The sequence below is a fragment of the Penicillium odoratum genome, assembly GCF_028828045.1.
Source record: "Penicillium odoratum strain IBT 22623 chromosome Unknown utg000003l_segment0_segment0, whole genome shotgun sequence".
Taxonomy (NCBI): Eukaryota; Fungi; Ascomycota; class Eurotiomycetes; order Eurotiales; family Aspergillaceae; genus Penicillium; species Penicillium odoratum.
The window spans coordinates 2744964-2772374 of NW_026643145.1; the positions used below are offsets into that span (position 1 = coordinate 2744964).

General features: G+C 48.0%; 7 protein-coding genes across 7 annotated transcripts; 3 read left to right on the top strand and 4 right to left on the bottom strand.

Moving 5' to 3' along the window:
- Positions 1-746: 746 nt before the first annotated feature.
- Positions 747-1305, top strand: N7520_004267 (C4-dicarboxylate/malic acid transporter; the record flags this gene model as incomplete). The annotated part of the gene is given in 3 exon segments (XM_057138202.1): positions 747-924; positions 975-1128; positions 1146-1305. 3 exon segments carry the CDS (start codon positions 747-749, stop codon positions 1303-1305), a joined length of 492 nt encoding a protein of 163 aa, XP_056998667.1.
- Positions 1306-6055: 4750 nt separating this feature from the next.
- Positions 6056-6340, bottom strand: N7520_004268 (ester cyclase; the record flags this gene model as incomplete). Its single annotated transcript, XM_057138203.1, has 1 exon — positions 6056-6340. The coding sequence occupies one exon, from the start codon at positions 6338-6340 to the stop codon at positions 6056-6058; it is 285 nt and encodes a 94-aa protein (XP_056998668.1).
- Positions 6341-8462: 2122 nt separating this feature from the next.
- Positions 8463-9852, top strand: N7520_004269 (uncharacterized protein; the record flags this gene model as incomplete). The annotated part of the gene is made up of 3 exons (XM_057138204.1): positions 8463-8721; positions 8785-9361; positions 9411-9852. The coding sequence occupies 3 exons, from the start codon at positions 8463-8465 to the stop codon at positions 9850-9852; spliced, it is 1278 nt and encodes a 425-aa protein (XP_056998669.1).
- An 8430-nt stretch (positions 9853-18282) lies between these two features.
- N7520_004270 (uncharacterized protein) lies at positions 18283-23208 on the top strand (the record flags this gene model as incomplete). Its single annotated transcript, XM_057138205.1, has 1 exon — positions 18283-23208. One exon carries the CDS (start codon positions 18283-18285, stop codon positions 23206-23208), a length of 4926 nt encoding a protein of 1641 aa, XP_056998670.1.
- Positions 23209-23719: 511 nt separating this feature from the next.
- On the bottom strand, positions 23720-24523 carry N7520_004271 (uncharacterized protein; the record flags this gene model as incomplete). The annotated part of the gene is made up of 1 exon (XM_057138206.1): positions 23720-24523. One exon carries the CDS (start codon positions 24521-24523, stop codon positions 23720-23722), a length of 804 nt encoding a protein of 267 aa, XP_056998671.1.
- Positions 24524-25154: 631 nt separating this feature from the next.
- On the bottom strand, positions 25155-25679 carry N7520_004272 (uncharacterized protein; the record flags this gene model as incomplete). The annotated part of the gene is made up of 1 exon (XM_057138207.1): positions 25155-25679. One exon carries the CDS (start codon positions 25677-25679, stop codon positions 25155-25157), a length of 525 nt encoding a protein of 174 aa, XP_056998672.1.
- A 1352-nt stretch (positions 25680-27031) lies between these two features.
- Positions 27032-27238, bottom strand: N7520_004273 (uncharacterized protein; the record flags this gene model as incomplete). Its single annotated transcript, XM_057138208.1, has 1 exon — positions 27032-27238. One exon carries the CDS (start codon positions 27236-27238, stop codon positions 27032-27034), a length of 207 nt encoding a protein of 68 aa, XP_056998673.1.
- Positions 27239-27411: the final 173 nt, after the last annotated feature.

The following is a 27411-nucleotide window of genomic DNA, read 5'->3' on the forward strand; positions in this document are numbered from 1 at the left end:
TCTACACCGACATTTCCGAGGGCCTCTTGTCCTCTCCTACAACTGCCTCACGAGAGTCAGTTGATGGCCTCTGCGGGTAGCTCGTCATCTCTCAGGCAGTCAAGTGTCAATTTTGTCCCTCCCACCTTCCCTCTGTATATAGAATCCACTACAATACAGACACATTGCCTCCCTTTAAGGGAGCGCGGACGGGGCCTATCTGACGCCACGGTCTACGACCGCAGCGACAGGTAACCCGTTGCGGCCAAACTAAACTCTTCTTGCTCCTCTTGACTGCGTGAGGTCACCAATAAATAGTTAAGTTAGTTAACTAGGTAGGTAATTCAAATGACTATGTAGTGAATTGGTCAATACCAGTTACAGAACAACTGGTGTTTTTAATACCCGTGACTGTTCGTAGTCAGAGATTAGTCTGCATTGCCATGAGCTGAATTTGTTCGATTCGTCGAAGAATTATGCAAAGCTTTACGCTATTAAACAAAGTCCCATTATGTAATTCTGTTGGTTCCATTTTATTCCTCCTTAGAATGTCACATTTAGTGGGGTCTTTGAGGTGTGAGGCTTGGCAAGAATTACGTTATTCTCGGCTGCGAAAGCTATGTCGATTATCCATACACTACCATCTCGTTATGCATATATTACTTGAGGACCTCGCATAGAGACTGCTTCTGACTCGTGTGTCTTAGAAGACAACACACAGGAAATCTCGTCTCAATGTGTCAACATTTCATTCTTACGCACTTTTCATGGAATTGCAAATGCGGCACACCGTATCTCATTCCGCGACCGAAGGCGGAAATATTGACCAAATCCAAGATAATTATGGGTTGAAACTTGGATGGTCAAAACGCAGTCGACATATCACATGGGCATATTTCACACTTACAATGTCAACTGGAGGCTTGGCAAGTGTATTCCACTCAAGTAAGCTTTACCAGTCAGAGGCAAGTAAACTTTGCTTAACCCTATATCAGTCCCTTATCGATTCCCAGGACTGGAGACTATTGGGACAGTCGTCTTTTTGCTGAATATAATCCTCTATCTGCTTATCTGGAGTTTAATTTTGACGAGGTTCTATCTCCATCCACGTGCATTCAAGGCCTCATTCCTTCACCCAACAGAATCATTGTTTGTTCCTGCATCAGTTGTCTCTTTCGAAATAATCGTCTCAATATTTCACAATACGGAATCGGCCATACCGGTTCATGGCCTCCCGATACCGTCAGCATAATCTTTTGGACTCTTACTGCGATTGCTATAATCTTTTCCGTCGGCATTTATGTTTTGTTGTACGTTTTCCATTGAATAAGAAGTTGGCATTGCAACTAATGATTGTTGACAAGATGGTCTACACAGAGCTTCACGATTGCAGAAATGACTCCAATGTGGATCTTCCCAGCCTATCCTTTATTGATTATTAGACCTCTAGCGGGGTCACTTTGCAGCGTATTGACGACCCCAAAATCATTGATCACGATTCTAGTTGGTATTACTGTCCAGGTAGTCGGATTTCTAGTCTCGATGATGATTTTACGCAGCATTGATATATCGGCTTATGTCGCAGAAACTTCCAAGGGAGAAGATACGGCCAGGAATGTTCGTTTCAGTGGGTCCTAGCGGCTTTACCGTCACCTGTATGCTAAGTATTGCACAAGAAGCTGCAAAGATATTTCCGCCAGACTTCTTAGGAAATGGATTTACTACGGCACAGATATTTCTAGCTTCCGTCAATTTCGGTTGTTTATGGCTATGGGGGTGGGTGAGTCTGAAAATTTTGATTACGAGATCTTGACCATTGACTAGATCCAGGCTCTCTATATTCTTTTTCCTTGCGGCAACAACTGCACACTGGTCTGTTATAGGTCCAGGCCGATTACCACTTTCTATGAGTTGGTTTAGTTTTGTATTTCCAAACACAGCACTGGTCACCGCCACATTTGCTGTTGGCAAAGCTTTTTCATGCAATAAGGTCAACATCATTGGCTGTGTAATGGTGATACTTTTGGTTCTGATGTACATTTTTGTTTGTGTAAATGATTTCGGGCTGTTAGCCTCTACCATATAATGTGGCCACAAAGAGGAGAAGATCGGGACGAAGGCGGATTCAATGCCTTTTACAGTCGGCCTACGTTGACAGTCTGTAGTGGAGCGATAGTCTAAATGTTACGTCTGACATATGATTTATAATTGGGCAAAAGTATGTCCATCGAAATTCGCATTAGGTCTCGAATACAATGCATTCCTTTATTTAAAAAAATTAGGAGGTATTCCCTATGGACTGGTATGGATTCAAAGGGAAAGGTAAGATGTAAAAATCCACATGGCACGCGATAGATCGCAAATATGAAGTAAGTGTTATGAATCGCTCAACAGTCCAACAGGAAATAATTAGAAATAGTATTTGATTACAACAAATATATATAGATATACGCTCTAGTGTGACTATAGTCCTCCCACCGATAGTTATGATTTGATGGGGGTCCTACTCTACATCGCATAATGTAATGATCTATTGGTATAACCGGCGATATTAAATGCCATCATGGAAAAATACTGACAACAAGAGAATGATAATGGTCATTGTCAAGGGTATGTTGAGATTAACAGGGCCGTAAAATGTATACTTCGTGACGTATCTGCTGCCGAGTCTATTTCACAACAGAGTATTTTTAGTGATGGGAAACAACACGATTCAACTTTATGTTTTGGATAGAATCATTCACTCGTAATAAGAGTGGCCGATCTCACTGATGAATGCAGACATATACGTCAACATTAGACCTAACGGTAATATTGTTAATTTTGAAGGAAATTGCTTTCATGCATACCAAACATTCGAATATGAAGACGGGCAGGTGGTCCTAGACGTTACCTTAAAAAGCACAAGAAAGCTCCACACACCATAGCACATTCAGCGCATCAGATGAGTAAGTGACAACAGCGCTAACAGAGAATTAATTTTTTTCGCCTTGACATTTTTATACCTAGAATATAAGTAGAAGCAATAATATTGTTCCGAATCTTCATCTCTTTGCATCCACAGTTAAAATAGTCTCTGGAGATATTACATCTTGTTGACCTTCCCCGTTGTCGCCATTTCAATTAAACAGCGTCTAAGAACTAGGAAAGGCTGTTGCAGTTGGCTTGATCCTGGGTCTTCCCGGCTAGCTGTTTCAGCTTAGATGTTGCACCGATTAGTCCTCTTCATCCTCTTCATCATTACCGAGTCAATCGAAGACCCACTTTGTTACGCTGCGCGAACCGGTGGATCTTCCGATCAAGGCCTACTACGGCCGCATGATGACTGACCATTAAAATCAATCGACATTTTGTTCGCCACCTCTCTGCACTAGCAGTAACAATAATGAAATGAATCGGCACTTCATCCAGTCAAAATAGGAGGTTTTGGCGAAAGTATGCACTCCGGGTTCCGGATCTGCGAAATTAGAACCAATATCAAAGTTGAGGCTTATTTGGCACAGTATTCGGAAGTAGAATCGGAGCACATCCGTCCATCGCTCCAGATCTTCAAGATATGACGACAAATGAAACAAGGGGCCTGGGTATCCGCATTCAACTCCCGATGCACACCGTGTGACTGTTGCCACCGACTATTTTGAGCCTGAAGGCGATCATTCTCCTCCTCTAACTGCTTGGCTCGAGCTTCTAGCTTCCGAACCTGTTTTTGCTTTCGCTCACGAAAGGCCTTTTGACTATGCACCGCGTCAGTCAATCAATGAAGCTCAACAGCCGTGGCGGTGCTTACGCGATCCTATTTTGAGATCTTTTTCTCTCCTGCGGGGACTGTGTACCATGCGGCACGGCGTTGGAACGCACCAATTGATCCTTACTTCGATTGATCTTCGACCGGGGGTGTGATTCTCCCTGATCCTGCAGTCGTTTGGAGTACGGTGCATACTCTATGTTTGATGTTCTAACAGGATGTGAGAAACTTGACGGATCCGGGAAGTCGTGAAGATCTTCGAGAATTTGACATGGTGCAAGTTGTACGTTGCAAACCAGAGGCTGCTGTTTCCTAGCGCAGGGCGAGCACATAAGCATGATAAGCACTGTATTCCGCCAGGCGAACCACAAGGAGAGGACGGTGGATGTAATGTCAAAACATACTTTCCCGTGCTTCTCTGAGCTGATGCGGTATTGACGCCTTGCGTTCGCGGTTGGGGCCCAACGTCTGACAATGTCGATGTCGAATTCATATATGTACTGCCACACCCTAAAGATTCGAGCAACTCATCATTGCGCTACAGAATTTTAGTGATCAGAATCGGGGGGGGGGGGGAACGAGAGCAACACTTTACGTGAGAGAACGTATGTTGAAATTGTAGGCTGATTGATGATCAATATCCGTTGAGAGGTTAAAAATCGAGGGTTCCATTTGACCATTGACCATGATCGTACTTTGCATGCCAGCTGGATTTGGATCACACACGGATTCCGACCGAATAGAAATTTATGAACTTCTTGAACATCGATGTTGGGAGGTTAGCCCTTGGTGTATTATATCCCTTGGACTTTCGGCGTCCGAAGGAGCCCTTGTAGCTGTCATCATGGTTTGAACCTGTTGACCGTCCGATATGGCCAATTGTTCCATTAATATGCTAATTGATCCACTTTCTGACCCCGCATCTCGTTCCGACAATACCAGAACGGAAAATGCAACCCGGGGCAAACCAATTACATTTGAATTCGTACCTGGAACGTCCATCGGCTCTTGCTCGTTTCTCTTAATGCTTCACAGATCCGGGAGGCGTGAGGGAGTAATGGATCTTGGGGGAGAGTGTCATGACAAGAGCTTGTTGTATTGGTGTCCAGACGAAGGCGCTCAGAGCTTTACCGTCTTACCCCACGGTTCCAGATTAGATTCTAGACCATTTGACGTCAAACAGTAGACCCTAAGCCAAATTTAGCCAATGGTTCTCAAATCGGTCATCTTGGAAAAACCCCCACAACCTGTTCGCCGGGACAAATATTTTTGCCACCCGTAATCTATTTGCCCGTAATCTATTTACCCGTAATCTATTTGATGCGCGTGACTTGATTTCGGTAAATGAGCCTAGAGAAGTCAAAATCATGGCAGGTACTCTATAATAGCGGGAGATTTTTCCTGTCCGAGATATTTACATATAAGGCATGGCCTTGTAAACCAGCCAGTCGTGGAAACGGTTTCTGTCGCGGACGGAACACTCACTCGCAGTGAGGACCGGAAATTGCTAACATGTATGTCAGTCCTGCGACGAGAAAGAAGGAAAGAGTATTTCTTTTGATCCTTTGTGGGAATAGTTACCAATGCAGTCAGCACTTTGATGCTAAAGCTTATGACCATGCGCCAAGGAATATTGCGCACATATCAACCCTACTCGAGGTAAAAATGTATTTCCAATCCGATTCCGCCCATTCTATAGGATGGTGGTCTCTTCCTTGATCGTACGCAGTCGGTGATCAAGAGATGCTACTCAGAACGCATGGAGCAACTGCGAATTGTTTACACTACCTTATCCAATGTGCTGTTACCAAGAATTTTCATCACATCCACATGGACACGCTTGGCATGATTAGCGAGATACGTGATAAGTTCAAGCGTCCTATCGCTTTCAGTTCCTGAATAAAATCGATCCAGTACGTAGAGTACATAATGAAGAGGGGAACGCTCGTTGGCTGTACGCTCTGACGACGCACGAATCGGATATACTCAGCAAAACCCACCACGACCGAAGGTCGCCCTCGGCGAGCAGTGGATCCCTCGACAAAGGTCAAAAGTGAGAGATGTGTAAGAGCGTGTATTCTGTAACTAGTGCTAAGTTCGTATTAATATGACCGTTTCCCTTACATGACGAAATGTGACCCGTAACGGTATGGTAATCCGTACAGGGACCGAGTCTCCCCACTACAATGGGTACGTAGAGCACGTGGAATACGGCCATTTCACTGACGGAAATTTTTGTGAATACATCGTATCGGTCAATTTGACACGCTCTGGTCTGCGCACATCCTGGACGGTACGCTGTTCTAACTTCACAGACCCAAATAGCCCAAGCTAAGAAAAAATCTGGTCTCCGTTCACGTCAAACTTGATTTCTTTACCCGGGTTTGGCTGGGAGACAAGTCCTAGCTGTTGAAGGACTGTCAGTCCACCTTCTTCGGCGATCTCATGCGTGATCTTCCCGTTTTTCAGAGTGAAGATTGTGATGCCCGAAAAATATATTTTCATTCCCGTGTTAGGTTTCGCGAGTTTTCCAACTACCAGATCATCAAAGGCGACTCCGGTGTGTGTGCCTCCGCCAATCCACTGTGCGGCAACATAATCACCCTCCGCGATCATGGGTGTCAAATATGGACGAAAGGTCAAATCCGGGAATGCCTTTATAACCGGCGAGTTAGTGAACTTCTGCGGACGACTACTCACAACCGCGCGATCAAGAAACTGACCTCTCTGAATTCGGAAAGCATCTGCTTTGCTCCTGATTTGCCGTGACGTGGGCCATGGTTTGGATAGCTCATCAAGAAATCATCAGAGCAAAGTTCGTCGACAATGGAGACGTTTCCCCTTTGCCCAGTATTCGTCAAAATACTTGGCTATGATGGCTTTGTTCTTTTCTTCCAGAGACATTTTAGAGAAAACCAAATTGGCGGGTTGTTGACGAATAATTTCGTTCAATGGTTTGTTCAGAAAACTAGGATGCTCAACGTCTTTATATTCTCTCTTGTAGATATATGTATGTAGATATAATATATACGGTGTGTATTTTATATTAAAAGCGTATATTACGTGATGCATATCTAGGATCTGACAGGTGGAAGGTTGGAAGTTTTTTCATACGCTTTGAATTAGGACACGTTTTACATAATGGATGACAGCTAGGTTAGCTTAGCTAACTATCGCCTATCTGATGACTAACCTGTATGTAGTTAGTTACGCTTTGACTAATTTGCATTACATAATGCGGCGCAGTTATACAGATAGAGATTGGGTATAGCTTTAAGGGGGTCATTGCCTTTTTTCGGGTAGCCTTATGAAGGTTTCATATGATGCTGAAAATGAAGGCCGTATCCGGTAATCAGTATCAGTCACCGTACTGCGTGGACCAATCGAAAGAACGGAGCAACTGCAACAAAGTTTATCAAAGTTTGATGACTACGGCCGTCCACGGCCGCCTTGCACGCTCTAAAAGTCGGGTAAGTGGTTAAGTGGTCAAGTCTAGGCTTTTTCTTGCAAGGATTAAAGGCTAAAATGACACAAATCCGTCTTGGCGTTTAATAATATACTCCCGATGTATTGAACGAGGTCACGGATGAGATGAGGAGATAGCACAATGCTAATATATATGTTGGGTATCCCTCGACCAGAACACGCGGTAGTTAGAATATAAGAATATAACTTTACACCCAAGTTCAGCTAGATTACATTACTTGTAGGCTACTAATCATGGGCTTAACAAAAAAAAAGCATATGTCCGGTTGTCCGTTGCATCACAGCCAGGGCAATTCTACACGCTGCGTCTCGGGATGCATAACGTAATTCCCAACCGATCCGCCCGCCTAGCCTTTCTGGACATCCCAGACAATCGTAGCCAACGCGATGATTCACAGTATCAAATGAGTATTCAACCTTGATGGTATGGTATTAAATGCAAAAAAGATGAGAACACTTCATACGGTGTTATGGGTGACCAGAGCGACCGAGGATTACGTTAGCTTATCCATGAATCACGTAAGACAACTGTGTCGAATTACTTACGTAGCTAATTCATAAGCTAGTGAACATCACGTAATCCTCGTGCACAAGTATTGCGCTTGGCCACGAGTCCAGAATGGGAATTTACGGCCGGGTACTTAGTTTGACGACTACGTGACTATGTGTATGGTGGAGTTCAGGTTCAAAAAATGAAGATAGTTGCACCATTGAGAGATTTGTTTTACGGTGAGGCAGCACCTGTTATTATATACGATGGCGTAATTTTTCTCGTAATATAATGCGCCGGACGTTTCAGTCCCCCTGAATAGCCATCGATTAGGTAGTTTGAAGCAATGACGTGAGATATACAATTCGTCGGGTAGTACCAAGTCCAATCTGTGTGTGTTCGTTAGTGACCCAACCCTGGCGTAACAGACACCTTCTAAGTGCAGGCGTAAGTACGGTTTTGAGGGAACACTTGTCATTTGTTTTCATTCGAATCAGAATATCCGAATATTGAAACGATCACAATTTGTACGTTGCCAGATATAATTGACAGTCAGACATATGCGATGTCAAGCAACGAGGATACTCCAATGCGTCAAACGTGGATACAGTCCAATATAACTTCATTGTTCTAGGCGGAGGCAGCGGCGGTAGCGGGAGTGCTCGACGAGCAGCGGGGTCTTACCATGCAAAAACACTAATCGTCGAAAGTGGTCGCTCGGGAGGAACATGTGTGAATGTTGAGTGATCAATTTCGAGCGACATGCTCCATTGTATCTGTATTCCCATGGATCGAAGAGACCTTCTTACGATTTCCGGCAGTTGTGTTCCTAAGAAAATGACCTGGAATTTTGCGCATATCAACGAGATGACTGATGCTGGAAAACAATACGGCTATGGGTTTCCAGAACAGGCCCCAATAGACTACGGATGTTTCAAGGCGAAACGAGATGCTACCGTGAAGCGACTGAATGGCATCTATGAGGAAAACTGGAGTAAAGAAGGCATTGATCTCGTACAAGGTCGAGCTTCCTTTGTTTCTCCCAAAGTCATTGAGGTCGTATGACGAGACAATTCCCGCAAAGTCCGATACACAGCACCACACATCCTCATTGCTACAGGGAGTTATCCAAACATCCCGGAGGTGCGGGGCGCGCAACACAGCATCACCAGTGATGGCTTCTTTGAAATGGAGAAACCCCCGTCCAAGATCGCTGTTGTGGGGGGTGGTTATATTACTGCAGAAATAGCTGGAATGATGGCAGTCGTTAAAATTGAGACACATTTGTTTATCCGTGGCGAGACCTTGCTGAGGAAGTTTGATCAGATGATTCAGAAGACTATGATGAACTGTTATGAGCAGCAGGGCATCTTCATACACCGTCACCACAGAGGGTTCAGAGAAATACAGTTACTTCAAGATGGAGAAGGCAGCGATAAGCTGCTGAGGCTGGTTAGCTACGACGGATCAGAAATGGTCGCTAATGAACTGTTGTGGGCCATTGGTCGCAGCCCGGAAATCCACGACTTGCGCCTTGAGCGTGCGACGGTCGACTTGATGTCTTCTGGTCATATCAAGGTTGATGCCTACCAAAACACTTCAGTACCCGGAATCTATGCTTTAGGAGATGTCACTGGACAAGCTGAGCTCACACCAGGTATGTGTTGTCTGACTAGAAATTTGAAAATTCGCCTTACCGTGCTTCCGCAGTTGCTATTGCGGCAGGCCGTCAGCTCAGCAATCGACTATTTGCCCCCCCCCCCCCCCCGAGTTTGCGACTGCCAGGTTGTCCTACGAGACTATCTCAACAGTCGTATTCGCTCACCCTGAGATTGGCTCCGTAGGGCTTACAGAGTTCACCGCTCGTCGACAATTTGGCGACGGTCAGGTTCGAATCTATCACACGCGCTTCACTGCTATGTTTTACGACGTTCTCAACGACGATGATAAGACAAAATACCCCACCGAAATGAAACTCGTATGTGTCGGCACCACCGAAGAAGTTGTGGGTCTCCACATGGTGGGTCTTGGAATATCTGAAATGCTGCAAGGGTTTGCTGTGGCTGTGAAAATGGGCGCGACTAAGAGAGACTTTGACAGCTGTGTTGCAATTCACTCCACCAGCGCCGAAGAGTTAGTTACTTTACGATAGGATGAGTCGAGGTCGGCTCGAATCATTTACAATCGGTGTCTTGACGGGATCACCGATTTCGAGTCATGGTTCAAAACCATGTCAGCAAAGCCAGTCTGATCCAGTCCTCATTGTTTAGAAATCCGGGCATTTGCGGGATTGAGACATTACGGTGCGGTTTGCTATGCCAATTCGAACTTTCGTCTCGGAACCCTGTTAGGATATAGTATAATTATATACGGGTTGAATATCAATCAAAATGATAAATACTGTAATCGAGAAGCAATGCTGCTCGGTGTTTCCTACCTTATTACGTGCGGTGTATGTTATATTAATGCAGGACAGTTCTCCAACACTCTCCACAAATCTAGGTTGTTCACGATCCGCTACCTGAAATGACCACGGCAGTGATGATCTGGCCGCGCCATTGGCTTCATATGAATTGAATTCGAAACCAAGGGGTTCAAAGCTAGGGAACTACTTTGAAGGCACAGATAACAATTTCCGCTGTGAGAAACGGGCAGATTAGATGACCAAACATCGATATCTGGCATCTAAAGCGACTATCTGGGCTTTCCTTACCAGATCTGAAGCAATTATTGAATACTAGCGGTAGTATAGACTTTCAAGATATTTCTTTGCAGATATCGTCGTCGAGCTAATTCATTATAGAACTATAGTGGAAGAATTGTGATTGAATAGTTCTTTGATTGATGCAATTTACAGGCCACATGGCCGCTATCCAAGCAGACACATCCCGTGTACGCCCTCAAACCATCAAGAGTGCAGCTGAACCAACCTTCTCTCAGATGGTAGTGAAATGTACCCTGTTAAATTTACAACTATTAAAATACGGTTTGAGGTGTAGTGGTCGGAGGGCTTCTAAACGCAACGTGTATTATGAAGATGATGCGCCAAATATATTAAAATTATCTCTGCAATTCCCGTACCGTCGCACAAGTACACACTGCTTGCTCTGCTGCTGGTCGCCACCATTTACAGGGAATTATTTTCAATTCGTTCTCCAATCCACTCTCTCTAGCTCGCTCTCCAATCCGCTCTCTAATTCCGACTCACTCACCCACTTCTAATCTCATTCAGGACCGATATACTGTCATGGCACTAAACCAGCTGTTCGATGAGAATAACTAAAGAATTTCTGTTCGTGGTAGCTGGAGTCAAGTTGATCGAGCATGTCGCACATATCTTCATAGTAATCAAACACTACCATCGGCCTGCCGAAGGGGTTTTTGAGACAGAATAAGCCGCGAAGGTGAAATAAAACTTCCTTAACAAAGCATAGACAGAGTTTTGAATCCAGTACCACTACATCCGAACGGTTTTCGGCGATCTGTTCCGCACAATTGTCAAACTAAAAGCTACCTTAGCAAGAGGCTAGAATCCTGAACTTATTGCACTATTCTTACTGCCTACCCACACCAGGTTCGACGTCACATCCCGTAGCTAGGAGGTAACAGTGGTGGGCTGACCTTCCTAAATAGGATTATGGTTTGACGGACCACTGATGGATAGGAAGCTAGTCTAACGAATTTCCACTGCTGTCTTCGATGTCTACGGCATATATTCGACGACGATAAGACATTGATCGAATATCTGAAGGGCTACTGGAGCTCATTGGGCTAACAAATCACACCATTCCCAGATTTATTAACTTGTCCTTCGATTAATTCCATCCACCAGTGGGAGGTTTTCACCTCTCAAACATGAACAGCGGGGATGGACGGCTGGATGGATTTTTTGTGTGGGTACACAGGTCTCTTGCCCAGGAGAACGCTTGTCTTTGCCAATGGTCTTGTCCCGGAAGCAGCAAGACTCTCGCCAAACCTTAGGCTTGCCATCCTGTCCTTGCTTCTCATTGCAATCTTCAGTCGCACGCTGCAGGGAGGCTCGCCGAATACGTGTCTGTTGTAAGAGATCTAAGATTTTTGTATTGTTGTGGATTTATGTGGGTCTCGACCCAAAGATTTAAACACCAATCTAACCCTACTGCAAGGGCACTTCATATCAGCGTGACAGGACCATACTGTCAGTACGGGTGATTCCACGGCTTCATATTTAGATCAAAAGGAGGGAAAAGAAAGATACTTTACCAATAACACCACTGATATTTTGAACTTAGCATACTCCATGTTGTAACTAAACCTCGATATGACACGAAGTCCTCGCTGGGCTTGTGGGTCAAATTTTCCACCGAAAGGGAAAAGAAACAATCCCGCCTCGAAACTCTGGATCCACTCACTCGTTCTAAGTGGGCGCCATACTAGCCGAGACTGTTTCAAGTGTGGAGCGTTGTATCGTAGTTTTGTCAGAGACACCGGCATGATTGTTGCCCTGTTTTCTAGAATAGTCGGAGAGCAGCGGTCAAAACCCCGGCAGGATGTATTAGCCTACATTACTTTCATGAAACGTAGACTGATTAAGTTGGTGAGCATGAACTGCACACCTTTTCACCAATGGGAAAGTGAAACTTTAGTACCATTGATGGGTTGCTGTGCGTTCTGTTCGAGTCTCCATCGCCAGCGCATTTCAATCGCTCTGCGGGATGAGCTGCCAGATATGGTAACGAGACGCCTTAGACTGCGGTTTGCCTGCACTTGAAAGTGTATCGAACCGATCATGGGCTTGTTTTGTCAATGGGCATCATAAAATTGAGTATACAGCTGTTTTGGATTAAAGTCCCCAAAAATCAATAGTTAGTGGATTGGATAGCGGCTTGCTTATATAACACGCTAGTTGAGTCGCTAGTTGAGTCAACCGATCGAGTTTCAGCAACTTCAGAAATTCTGTTCACTATGACAAGCGAAGCATGTGGACAACATCAACGGTAGGAATAACACTTTTTCCGATGCCTGTGAGGATTCATCTTAAACCCGACACATCCATTCGACAGCCACTCCCGCGGGTGAATGTCTTCAATACATCGACTGAACTCCTTTCACCATGGAGTGTACATATACAGTTGCTCCCTATCTCATGTATTTCGATATTTCGCTCTCGAAATTCGCTGCGGCGCGTCCTGAATTTGATAATTTTGGTGTTGGTGGTTATATTTTCTCTCAAAATGGATCGTGTTGTGATATGAGGCTGGTGCAGATCAGGAACCAAGCCGAACCATCGGAATTAATCCCGAAATATGTATACGAAGAATCAAGTTGATTGGAAATCAACTTGATCTTCCCGTTGTATATATAGCCTCATGTTTCCCTATGAGTAAAAAAAAGAAAATGAATCTCCCTTTGAACTACAACAGGTTATGAGCCCGGAAGCAAAGTCTCGGGTGCCATCTCTACTCATCTGAGAATTATCTTAACCATCTTGATTATATATCTACCCCGCTTTCGCAATCATCACTATGTCTGCTCTGGTCCATGACTCTCCGGACCGAGCCGTCACGGCCATCGAGCCTCTGACAGGAAGCGATAACTACGCAACCTGGAAACGTCTCATGACCTCCTACCTGAAAGCCAGGCAGGTCTGGGATGTCGTGTCGGGCGACCTCCAGCGTCCTGATTGCTTATTCAAGTACGCCAAGCCTATTACGGCAGACATCCACCCCTTGGTGGAACCGCACCTCGCTGGGGCGGTGAGACAGCGCGCCATTGAGGCGCGCCTCGAAGTGGAGGTCCAGGCATTCGAGCGCCACCGTGAATGGTCGCGCCGCGAAGCTGAGGCCTATCACACCATTTTCCGGTATCTGTCCCCCCACATTAGCATTCATGTCGCGGGACTTGAGACATCTCGCGACCTCTGGAATGAACTTGAAGAACGGTACCGGCGAATGGAACTCGCCACGTTCTGCGAGTTGTTTGCGCAGCTCCGTGAAACCACTGGCGAGCGCTGCGGCAGTGCCCGCGAATTTGTCGATCGGGTACGGTTGCTCGTACATCGATTGAATGCTATCGCGCCCGGATCCATTGGCGATCGAACGCACATTGCGATTTTACTGACGCAGATCGGACCGGAATACATTCTAGTTGTGGATGCCATTCAGAATGACAAGGATCCGGTGAATCCAACCACGATCGGAAATCGTCTGTCTAATGCTGAGCAGACGGTTCGGAGAAAAGAAGCTCCAACACCCTTACAGGCAGCATCTGGCCCGTCTGTTAATACGGTGCAGCAGACTGCCAAGAAATGCAACTATTGTAAGAAGCGCGGCCATGTGGTCGCGCAGTGCTGGAAGAAGCAGCGAGAAGCTCAGCCGTCCAGGGACCATGCCCTGAAGGCCGAGAGGAGTGTTTCCGGCTCACCAAGAAATAATTTGCAAATGATACCATCAAGCCAGATGGAAGATCGGCAGGGCCCGCCGACTTCCAAGAGACCGAGGATCAATATCGTGAGGGCGAGGGTGACGACCCTTTATACCCATGCACCGCAACCCCGGTGGATCCTGGACTCGGCCGCCACCAGCCACATCTGCTGGGACCGGAGCTGCTTCAGCAGTCTGCGGCCCCACCGCGAGATGTTGGACACGGCGGGCGATCCAGTGGAAGCCGAAGGGATTGGTACGGTGAAGCTCACGCTCCGGGGGAAGTTCAACCAGCCCCTGGTGTTGAAGAATGTGTACTTTGCGCCACGCGTCGGGATGAACCTGATCAGCGTGCCGAAGTTGTTGCGAGACCGCTACTCGGTGGTGGCGCACCCGCAGAACGTCTTTGTGCAACGCCGTGGACGAACCGTGGGGACCGCCTTCCATGCGGAGGAGGATCTGTTGATCCTGCGGTGCCATGTGAGCAAGAGATCCCGAGAGCGAGTCCAACTGGCGAGGGCGCCGACGACCCATGACCATGCAGATTCCCTGGAACCGCAGGCGGTGGACATGGACGTCGACGATCCTAGGGAGTCAAGTGACGCAGAATGCGCAGCGTCAACCTCTGAACTCGGTGGTGAAGCTGTGATACTCGAAGCAGATGTGTGCACAGGAGTAGACTTTAGCAGGCCCGTGGGCATGCCCGTGTGGACGGCCCGCGGGCCTGTCCAGGTGGACAAAAAGTGATTTGTCCATGGACAGGCCCGCCAAGAAAAGCCCGTAAGGCCCGTGAAAGTGGAGCTTATTTTTAGGCATAATTTATGAAAAATATGCTGTATTTTTAGTATTCTAGCTGTTAATTACCATAAATAAAATACATACTTTTACTACTAAGAGATAGGTTTTTGTGCACAAAAACCCTACTGCCTGAAATTTCAGGAGTCAATCATTTCTGTAGAAACCGGTAACCCTTATTGATCTGATAAAATTTAATAGGCAAATTTCAATAAATAATAACTAAAAACACCTAATTAATTACATGAAAGCCAATTGGCTGGTCAGGGCGCTTCCGTACACGACCAGATGTGCGAGATGCGGGCAAATACCTATCATCCGCACTTTCATCCGAACTTTCTTCGGATGAAACCCCTCTTTTTCTCTTCGACCTCACACTCTCTCTCACATACTCTCTCTCACTCTCACTCTCTTCATTATCACTAATTTCACCCTTTTGCCCTTGAATCTCACCCTTTTCACCCTTTTCACTCTCTTCACCCTCTTCTAAAGATCGGATAAAAGCAAGCTCTGTCTCTTCTATCTCAAATTTGGTAGCACGACTATAGAGCATAAGATCTCTAATCGTACTAGCCTTCAGACGACCACGCCGATAGTGGCAGATATCACGTGCTGAGTTAAAAAGCCTTTCTACCCCAGCACCCGTAGCGGGGATAGAAAAGATATCACGTGCAATTTGCGCAAGAATTGGGTATTTGGTCTCATTTTCTTTCCAAAATTGTCGAGGATTCAGAAGGGTCATGCCTATAGACATAAATTATTAGCTTTTAGCCAAAAAGTGCTAAAAAGTGCTAAAAAGAAGCAAAAAAAGTAGTAAAAGTAGTAATAAGTGTAAATTACCTGATTGAAGATAGTGAGATAACTCATCTTGGACGAAAGGACTCTGCACTTCTGGGGTTAGTAAGCTTTCAAGCTCACTCTGCTGAAGTATGATAGAGGGTATACTAGTATGACTAGTAGATTCGCTTTGATAGTTTTTGATCCGATCTTTTAAGCTTATCTCATATTGACTAGCATAATCTTGATCTGACCAATCAGGGGTTTGAAAGAAGTGGAGCTTATGCTGAGGGGCAAGGATTGTCCCATGTGCATATAGGTTACCAAGCTCAGGGCTATCCGTCTGACTATAATAGTCAGAGAGCTTAGCCTTAGCTGCTTCTAGGGCTTGAAGCATATGCTGCTTCCATGGAATCTAAAGAGAAGATATCAGCTTTTTTGACTAAAAAGATCGGATGAATGAAAAAAAGACCGGATGAAACTTACCTTTTTCCGCTGCAGCTTCCGAATCGAAGCTTCCAGATGGGCAAACAGCTTATTATAGATTTGGAAGACAGTATGGATAGTAATATCCTTTGTTTTGCACAGAACTGTGGTAAACTGGTAAAAAGGCTCTGTAATATACAGTAAATAGTCGATTTGCTGCCATTCGTCTGAAGAAAGCTTCATTTCAGTAAGCTCTGATATTAAGCAATACCGATCAAGCTCTGTTCGAACTCGCTTAGCTCGCTGTAGCATCAAAAAGGTCGAATTCCACCGAGTCCGGACGTCTTGAAGTAGAAATAAGCGTACTTTCGTTGGATCTTGAAGCCCTAAGAACGTGTCTCGTCGTTGTGGGCTTGCGTTGATATAGATAGCTAAATTCCGAGCTTTTTGAAGAGTTTTAGCTATACCCTCTATACCCCTTTTGCTGCGGGAGAGATCTTCAGACCAAATAAGGTCAATTGTATCATTCTCAGGGCCTGCTTTCATCTGTCCAAGCAGCTGCTTTAGGCTTAGCTGAATCACGTGGGCCATACAAGGATTTCTGATAAATGAGCATGTAGGGTATTCAGCTTGGAGAGATGTGACTAAAGTATGATTATTTGACGCGTTATCAGCTGTAATAGCTATAATTCGGTCTGATAAATCATATGCTTCAATAGTAGTTTGCACTACTTTTGCAAGGTTTTCACCTGAATGGGTCCCTAATAGGGGCTCAAACCCTAAAAGCACTTCTCTATACTCCCATGATTCGTCAAGAAAATAGCCTGTTATGGCGATAAATGCTTGCTGAAAGGGGGAGGTCCAACAATCGAGGCTAAGCGAGAGCTTCGAAGTAGGGGGTAGGGTATCGAGGATAGCTCTTTGTTGTGAAATTGTCGCTTTTTCTAACCAGCGTTGAATTGTCTGACCACAGGGGAAAGACAGGATAGAAGGTGCTGATTGGGTAAGCTGTAGAAGATTCTGGAAGTGTGGGCTTTCGATTAGGTGAAAAGGGAGGTTTAGACTAGTAAAAGTAGTCAAAAGCTGCTTTTTCCATAGATCGTCTGAGAAGGGTATGGTAGGATTGGTGGTTGGGGACCTTGGGGTCTATTATTAAATAGCTTATTAGCTTTTTTGTCTGAAAAAAAGATAGGGTGAAAAGATGGGATAAGAAGAAAAAAGATCTATTTACCGCTTTCTGCATAAGATGCTGAATGCTAGGGCGCTTTACCCTTATTAGGCAGCTCTGTAAATGCCGCCGGACTGTATTTGTACCAGTTGCCTTCCAATTAGGGTGCACAAGTAAGGTATTACAGTGAATACACATAACCTTAGGTTCTCCAGTCTGTAGGCTAGCAACTTGCTGTAGACTTACCCAAATCTCAGAAGATTGACGTTTTCGGTCCCATTTCATTGAATTGCTAGCTGGTTTAGTCCCATACTGGGTTTTCAGCCACCAATCAACGAAATTTCGACTTTCTAACCCATGGGGGTAATTCCATTCTACTACGATGGAATTAGGGTGGACTTCTTTAGTATGGGGGAAAAAAAGTGGGTCGGGGTACGATGGAATATTATTTCAAGATAAGGATGGATTTACATTCTGGACTCGGACGGGGCTCAGATTTTGATATGTTTTTCGCCAGCCTCTATTTCATGGTCAAACCGAAATTCAGATCATTCGAAGCAGTGGAAATGGTTAAAACAGGGGTTGGAAATCAGGGAGTTTTTTTGATGGGGTGCCGACCGCGGGTTAGGGCGATACATCACCGTACAAGGATTATATGGGTTAGAAAGCTGAAAATTCAGGGATATGGATTTTGAGAGATGGGGTTTTGTGCACAAAAACCCATTAGAATATTAAGATGCGAAAGAGATTGGTTTTTGTGCACAAAAACCCAATAGAGGTGCCGACCGCGGGCTAGGGTGATACATCACCGTACGACCACCGCCACTAGATACCCAATAGGGTATAGGGGATCACATGGGTTAGAAAGCTGAAAATTCAGGGGGTCGATTGATTTGATTCAGCTTTATATTCAGTTCGTTCTTCAAGGCCAATTAACGAATTTTGCCCGTACGGTGTTGAAGTTGCGCATACGGATTTGCATCATCGCCCCAAGTGTGATATTTCCATTTCCAGTATGTCCGAAACCACCCCCCACAGTCCCCAGGCCAGCGAGTTTTTTTTCACCAATTCTGAGTTCAACGTGGTGATTTGCCACCAGTGTGAGCATGCCGTACGACGGGATAATATTACCACCCATTTAACCGGCACCAATCATCGGGTACCCCGTACAACCGCACGGTATATCGAGCAATGTGTCCAGCAGTGGGACCATATTGAGGACCAGCCCGATATCAGCCATTGGCCCACCCAGGTTGATAGCCCGATTCCCGGATTAACCATATTTGAAGATGGTTTATTATGTTCACGTTGTACAGTATATATTTGCCGCGATTTAAAGTCCATGAAAAACCATTGGTCCGAACAGCACCAGTGGTCCCCCAGTAGCCACCGTGGTCGACCGAAACCGTCCGAGATCGCGCAGATCCAGGCCGAGATCCACGCCAATAGCCAGGCCGTGAGATGCCAGCGGATTTTCAAGCGGCAATTAGGGTCGCATTTTATCCAGATCCGCCAGCCCGTTCCACCGCGGGCCGAACCGGTGCCACCCGTGGATGCCATCCACCAGTTGGTCCAGCGCGTCCGAGCATTCCAGGCCCAGCAGGCCCGCAGCCAGCAGACCGTGATCCAGGCCGGGGAGATCGACGAAGCCACGCCGTGGTTAAACCGTACGGGGTGGGTCCGGTATTTACAGGGCATTTCGTCCGCCCCGTTAGTGCAGTCCATGGAGCGGCCGGACGAGGATGCCGAGGGCCCCGAGGGTGCGGCATGGGCCATTTGGCAGGCCATGGAGCGATTGGCCATGGTCAGCCAGCAGATCACCCGGGCGAGTGGGTTTTTGGTGCGGATTGAGGCCGCCCGCACGCAGAAGGCCGATTCCCCGTACGAGCCGTTGTTGGCGTATATGAAAGAAGCGGAGATCAAGGACCATATTGAGCCGTGGCAGCGGATATTGATGTTTTTCACCCGCACCCAGCAGCCGCACGATTGGGAGAGTCCCCCGTACGAGTTCACCCCCGCACAGCAGCGGTCGTGGGAGATCGTATGGCGGCGTGCGCAGGCCGCGGGCCGGTCCAGCCCGGACCCCATGGACCCCGAGCCGTACGAGTTATCGCCGTTGGAGTGCGCGATTATGGATTTTTGCATCAATTTGTTACGCCAGCGGATCCGGCACCACGAGTATGGGTGTGCGTTTATATGCGCATCGGCCGTGTTGGGCCGGAAGTTGTCCGGATGGGATGGGGTGGAGGATTACCCCCCCAAGATATCCAGTTTGATCAAGATCGCCCGTTTTTTGGTATTGCATAAGGCGTTGCGGTTAGACCCCGATTCGTTGGCCATCCGGCGTGGGTTCGCGCAGGGCAGCCAGGAGCCCCATTTCCGTGGTGACGATATCCCCGTCGCGGACGGATATATATTTGACGGGGACGAGGGTTATGCCAGCAGCCCCGTACGAGAGACGCCCACCCCCCGTCCCATGCCCGGATCCCCCACCACGTCCATTTTGGGACCCCCCACCCAGATCCAGGGTCGTCGGGTGATTCGTACGTTTCCCGAGTGGTTACGATTGATGGTGGATGCGTTTATGGTGCGTGGGACCCACGGGCCGGTCCAGTGGTTATTGGATTTACGCACGTACGGAAAGAAGGTGTTTTTCAACACCCCGTCCGAGGGGCATATCGGATGGAAAGGCGAGGATGAGTTGTTGTATAAGCAGTTGCATTTTACCATGGGTGATTTCCGTGGGATGGTCCACGGGTTGGTCGAGAGCATGCGGAACCAGTTTCACCAGCAGTTGATATTCGCCGAGGGTGCACAGATCCCCAGTATTGATTTACAGGATATATACGACGATCCCACGCAGCGGACGGCGGATTGGAGTTTTATCAAGGATTCCCGTACGCAGTGGCCCGTCCACGGGGCCGAGTGGTTGATCCAGCGGGTGGCCCAGGAGCCCACGTTCCGGCGGCGATTCAGCGAGCCGGACGGCCAGGGGTTCCGGATGCGTGCAATTGACCGGTATTTTGCCGAGGTGGCCCGGTTCCGCGAGCGGTTAAGCGTGGCGATCCATATCACGGCCGGCCAGCCCAGCCGTACGCCCGAGTTGTTGAGTATCCGGTACCGGAACAGCGAGCGAGAGATCCGCAACGTGTTTATCGAAGATGGGATGGTGGTATTTGTCAGCCGATATCACAAAGGGTTCCATATCACCAACGATACCAAGGTGATTCAGCGGTATTTGCCGCAGGAGGTTGGGGAGTTGGTCGTCCGATATATATGGTTGGTGTTGCCGTTTGTGGAGATATTGCAAGCATATCAGTGGCAGCAGCGAGGCACCCCCACCCCCCGCCGACAAGAGTATTTATGGGGCCCCGACGCCGGCAGCGAGCAGGCGTGGACGGGCGTACGATTCCGGAAGGCGTTGGAATCGGCCACGGCCGCGGGGTTGCACGGGCAGGCGGTCCACGTGTCGGCATACCGCGACATCGCCATCGCGATCAGCCGGCGGTATTTACGGGGCAAGAGCCAGTTTGAGAGTAACGTGCAGGAGGGCACGGGCGAGGCGGCCCCCCCGTACGACCCCGACGATGAGGGTGGGATGGACGAGGAGGAGTTTATGGGGCATATTGCGGATTTGCAAGCCACCCATTCGTCCCACGTGGCCGGGATGATGTACGGTCGTACGATCATGGAGCCCACCAACAGCACCACGCACCGGCGGCAGCGGTTCCGGCAGTCCAGCCAGGATTGGCATCAATATTTAGGGTTTGCATCCGCCGTCCGCGCCGGGGTATGCGGTAAGCGTCCGAATCCGTGGGAGGATGATGCCGAGGAGAGCCGGACGCAGCGGCGGTATCAGTTACAGCAGGCCCATATGTTGCAGTCGTTCCAGCAGATGGTCGGACGGCCCGAGATGGTATTCCGTGGGGTGCAGGAGCCCGCGTTGCGGGCGATCCAGCAGGGGGTCAGCCCGGTCGTGGCGGTGATGCCCACCGGGGGGGGCAAGAGCATATTATTCATGTTACCCGCGTGGGTCGGGGGTGGATTGACGGTGGTGGTCGTCCCGTTGATCGCGTTACGCCAGGATATGGTCCAGCGGTGCGAGCAGTTGGGGATATCATGCGTGCCGTACGACAGCCAGCGGCCCCCGGACGAAGCGTCGATCGTGTTGGTCACCCCCGAGAGCACCCGCAGCCAGGGGTTCCGGACGTTTTTGAACCGGCAGCGGATGTTACAGCGGTTGGAGCGGATCGTGATCGATGAGTGCCACGTCGTGTTGAACAATCAAGATGATTTCCGGCCCCAGTTGCAGATGATGGGGGAGTTGCGGGCCGCCAAGACGCAGATGGTCATGTTGACGGCCACGTTACCCCCGGCGGCCGAGCCCACGTTATTATACCGGATGGGGTGGCCCCGGGAGCAGGTGGCCATATACCGGGCCCGCACGCACCGGCCCAACGTGGCATACCGGGTATGGTGCCCGGAGATGGAGGCGGGGTACGACCACCCATCCCAGTGGATCCAGATGGACGGGGTGATCCAGTTTATCCAGGAGCGGGTCCAGCGGGCCCACCCCGGACGGGTGATCGTATATGGGAGTATCGTGGCGCACGTCCGGATGATGGCGGACCAGTTAGGGTGTGACGCATATTTCAGCCAGCAGCACGATCAAGATGGGGTGTTAGCCCGGTTCCGTACGACGGCGGGGGCGGTGATCGTGGCCACCAACGCGTTAGGCATGGGGATCGACATTCCGGACATCCGCAGCGTGATCCATTTGGGGCAGCCCCGTACGATATTGGATTACGCGCAGGAGAGCGGGCGTGCGGGGCGTGACGGGTTGCCGAGTGAGGCGATCATCATTCAGCCGGAGGGGCAGCGGGTGGGATATCAGCAGCGTCCGGCATGGATGCCCGAGTCCGCGGAGGAGCAGCAGCGGGTACAGCAGTATATGTTGCCGTTGGACGCGGGGGGTGGATGCCGGCGGGTGATATTAGATGAATATTTAGATGGGCATGTCCGGCCGGGGTGTACGGACGACGAATCGGCATGTGATGGGTGTGATCGGGGGTGGTATCCACGTGAGACGGATATCGGTGACGAGATGGAGAGCAGCACGCCGGACGGGCATACCAGGGTACCCAGAGTGCAGACGTCCGGGGAAGAGAGCCCCAGCGAGAGGTCCCGCGAGAGGTCCCGCGAGAGGTCCCGCGAGAGGTCCCGCGAGAGGTCCAGCGAGAGGTCCAGCGAGAGGTCCGGGGGAGAGAGCCCCAGCCCAGGGTCCACAGGAGAGAACGCAGGGCAGGGGTCCCGGGGAGAGGGCCCGTCCATCCCCATGGCCGTCCGACATGAGTTCCGGCGGCAGGACATCCAGCGGGCCCAGTTGTCCAGCCAACGACCCGAGGCCAGGCAGGACCAGATCCAGAGAGATATGTATTTCCAGAGTGAGATCGGACGGTGGTTGATGCGGTGTTGGTCGTGTGCGCAGGAGGGGAGGGATGACGGACATGAGTTGTTTCGGTGTCCGTGGGGGTATAATATCGAGGCCAAGGCGTGGTGGAAGCGGATGCGTGCGTTTGATGGGATCCGTTACCAGGATTACAGCGCGCATTTCCGGTGTGGGATGCCGCAGTCGATATGCCCGCAGGGGGATCCCAGCAAAGCGATATCCCGTACGACGGAGGCGCAGCAGAGATGTGAGCAATACCGGCACACATTGTTACCGATGGTGGCGATGATGTTGTTCAGCCAGAAAACGCATGCGGAGATCCGTACGGCGTGGGATCGACGGTTACAGTATGTCGGGGTGGATAGTACGGATGAGGAGCAGTTAAAGCGGTATTTTGGGGGTATGGCAGAAGAGATTGCATGCCAGCAGTCCCGGTTAGTACAGGAGTTCATTTGGTGTCGAAGGATTTATCAGGGGCATGAAGTCGAGTAGATGGCGGAATCGGAATATATTATCATTCACGGGATCGGCGGATTTCCCGTAGGGTCGTTCAGTAGATATATATAATCAAGGTGGGCATTCAAGAGATAGGGTTTTGTGCACAAAAACGCAACAGAAGATAGGCATTGGAGAGATAGGGTTTCGTGCACAAAAAGCCAACAGAATGTAAAGACGTACGAGAGATAGATTTTTGTGCGCAAAAACGCAACAGAATATCAGATATGAGAGAGACAGGTTTTTGTGCACAAAGACGCAATAGAAGATCAGATATGAGAGACAGGTTTTTGTGCACAAAAACGCAACAGAAGATAGGCATTCGAGAGATAGGTTTTTATGCATAAAAACGCAACAGAATATCAGATATGAGAGACAGGTTTTTGTGCACAAAGACGCAATAGAAGATCAGATATGAGAGACAGGTTTTTGTGCACAAAAACGCAACAGAAGATAGGCATTCGAGAGATAGGTTTTTATGCATAAAAACGCAACAGAATATCAGATATTAGAAAGATAGGTTTTTGTGCACAAAGACGTAACAGAATATCAAGATCATCCCATATAGGTATCGAGAGTGTAGGGTGTTTAGGGGTATAGGGCCCAGTAGTATAGAGGGCCCAAGCGTGGTTAGGGTGATAGTGTGTAGCGTAGTAAGGGTAATAGTATAGGGAGTGGTAAGGGTGGTAGCGTACCAGGCATATCGGGTTAGAGAGTATAGGCGTACATATGGCGAGAGCACCGGCGTAGGTACAGGCGTTAGCACAGGCGTGAGTGTAGATAGCGTAGGCGTAGGCGTACGGGGCATAGGTATATAGATAGGCGTGGATGTAGGCGTGGATGTAGGCGTGGATGTAGGCGTGGATGTAGGCGTGGGTGCAGAGGGCGTAGGTACAGAGAGCGTAGGCGTACGGAGTATAGAGCCCGGTAGTATAGAGAGCCCAAGCGTGGTCAGGGTGATAGCGTGGTCAGGGTGATAGCGTACGGGTGGTGAGGGTAATAGTAGTGAGGGTGGCGAGGGCACAGGCGTAGGCATAGGCGTATAGGTACGGAGATCGTATATATATAGATATAGAGAGCGTATGCGTATAGGTAGAGGCCCGTGGTATAGAGAGTATAAAGAGCAGGCGTAGGCGTAGGAGCAGAGGGCGAAGGTATAGGCGTGAGCGTAGGCGTACGGGGCATAGGCATATGTGTAGGCGTGGACGCAGGGGTGAGTGTAGGCGTAGGTGCACCGGGCGTAGGCGTACAGGGTAAAGGGCATAGAGGCGCAGAGCGCAGAGCCCGGGGTGGCGAGTATATAGGGGATCATCGTTATCAGTATGGTCAGGGTAATGGAGAGAGGTCAGGGTTTTGGTAGTAAGAGATATGATTCAAGTAGAGAAAGCGTGATTTCGGCCGGAATAATTAAAGTATCAATACAATATATAGATCAATCGGGTAGAGGATAGAGATATCGGTCGAAGGAATATCGTGAGGATAATTATATATCGAGGTAGAGAGCGTAGAGCCCAGGGTAGCGAGGATAGAAGGGTGCATCACGAACGATCCGGATTTCGAAAGAAAGATATATCATTGATCGAGAGAATGATGTTCGCCCATACATCAGTGATATTGATAATATATATATTCATAAACCAGAGAGATGGTGGAAATGGAGATTTCAGTAGAAATAAATATAGTCGGGAGAATCCGATATCCCAATCGAGGGAGTACAGGTAGATAGAAATCGACAGCGTAGGGGTATAGAGTATATCGATATTCCGAGTATAAGTGTGGTCCGGGTGATAGCGTATCGGGTGGTCAGGGGAAGAGAGAGAGAGGATGCATTCGGCCGGCATCCAGTTAGGATTGCGAATATATAGATCAATCGGGTAGAGGATGGCGATATAGGACCCAAAATATATTATCCGAGGTAGGGTCATATATTCGGGTATCAAGCATCAAGACGGAGAGAGCATAGGCGCATAGGTATTCATAGGGCGAAGGGATCGAGATTCCGAGTGTAGGGAGATGGAGGGTAGGGGTAGGATAGAGCGTAGGGGTAGTAAGGGTGATCGTGGTAAGGGTGATAGTATGGTTGGGGGGATAATAGCGTAAGTGGGTAGGGTGGTCGGGGTAAGGATGATCGTGGTAAGGGTGGTCGTGGTAAGGGTGGTCGTGGTAAGGGTGATCGTGGTAAGGGTGATCGTGGTAAGGGTGATCGTGGTAAGGGTGATACAGTAGGGGTAGTAAGGGTAATCGTGGTAAGGGTAATCGTGGTAAGGGTAATAGCGGTAGGGGTAATAGTACGGTCCGGGTAATAGTATATGGGTAGTAGGGGTAGTAGTATACCAGGCATATCGGTATAGAGAGGATAGGCGTAGGGACAGAGGGCGTAGGTGCAGAGATGGTAGGTATAGAGAGCGTAGGCGTAGGGACAGAGGGCGTAGGTGCAGAGAGTATAGGTATATAGGTGCGGAGGGCATAGGGATGGGTATAGGCGTAGGTATAGAGAAAATAGACATACAGGTCCGGTGGATACCAGCGTAGGGTAGCGAGTATATCCGGGACCCGGGTAATATATATCGTCAGAGTAGAAGAGAGGTCAGGGTTTCGGTAGAAAGAGATATCATTAGTAGAGAGAGAATGATTTTACAGAAATATAAGGAAGATCGGTAATATATCGATTTATATTGAAGAGCGAGAATAGACATCAAGATTTTCGTCGGAATATATAGAGTAGGGAGAATGCAATATTCGGGTCGAGGGAGTATAGGTATACCGATAATAAAAGCGAAGGGGCATCGAGTATATGGATATCAATCATATCAGTATAGTCAGGGTCACAGGGTATATAGTAGTCAGGGTAAGAGCGTATACGGTAGTAAGAGGAAGAGATTAGTCGGAATCGGGTTAGTATACAGAAGATATATATCAATCGGGTAGAGGCATAGATATATGAGTCCCAAACGATATGGAAGGAGTAAGGGTAAGTATATATTAGGGTATAGAGTAACATGGAGAGTATCGGCGTAGGGGTAGGGAGAGGCGTCCGTATCAGGGTATAGGATATAGATATAGACGTAGATATCAAGGTAAGTACCGGTATAGATAGGGTAATGGCGTATAGGGTAAGATAGGAGAGAGAGAGAGAGGAGAAGAGAGAGAGGAGAAGAGAGAGAGGAGAAGAGAGAGAGGAGAAGAGAGAGAGGAGAAGAGAGAGAGGAGAAGAGAGAGAGGAGAAGAGAGAGAGGAGAAGAGAGAGAGGAGAAGAGAGAGAAAAAAAATTAAATAGGAAATTAGAAAATATAGACAATATAGATATGAATCAAAAGGGATTTGATAGAAGTCGCGATTTTGGTAGAAAGATAGATAGTTAGGATATAAATCGGTATAGATTGAGGGTTATTGGTTAGTTTGGCAGATATAAGTAATGTGAAGTATAGAAGTAGCGGCGTATGGGGTTGGATGATAGTAGAGGGGGAGTTCGGACGGGGTTTCCAGGGTTATAGAGATACGATATAGGAAGGTTGAGGTTATATAGGAAGATATCGGGATCGAATAGGATTGAGGAAGGGGCGATATAATAAATATTTCGATAGATGGTATAATAGATAGGTTAAGAGAGGATGAAGATAGAAAAGAGGAGGGTATTGATTAAGAATAATATAAGGTGGTAGAAGATAGACATAGTGGGAAGGATGGGGATATAAGGGAGAAGGAAGGAAAGTATAGTAAGGGTAAGAACGGGGTATATAGTGAGGGTGATAATTGTGTATGTGGTAAGGGTGGTTAGTAAAAGTTGATAGGGTGAGAATTGTGTATGTGGTAAGGGTGGTTAGTAAAAGTGGATAGGGTGAGAGTAGCGTAGGTGGTGAGGGTGAGAATAGGGTAGGTGGTGAGGGTGAGAATAGAGGGTGGTGATAGTGTATGTGGTGAGGGTGATAATGGCGTACGTGGATAGGGTAAGAATAGCGGACGTGGTGAGGGGGAAAATAGGGTGTGTAGTGAGGGTGAGGATAGTAGACGTAGATAGGGGGATCATAGTGTATATGGTACGGGTGATAGGGTGGATAAGGTAAGAATTAGCGTAGGTGGTAAGGGAGAAGGAGCAGAGATATGGATATACGCGCGAGCGAAGCGAGTAGCGTATTTGATGAACGGTTATCGCGGATTAAGGACCCGGGTCAGGGTGGATTTAAGGCACCCGGTTAGGGT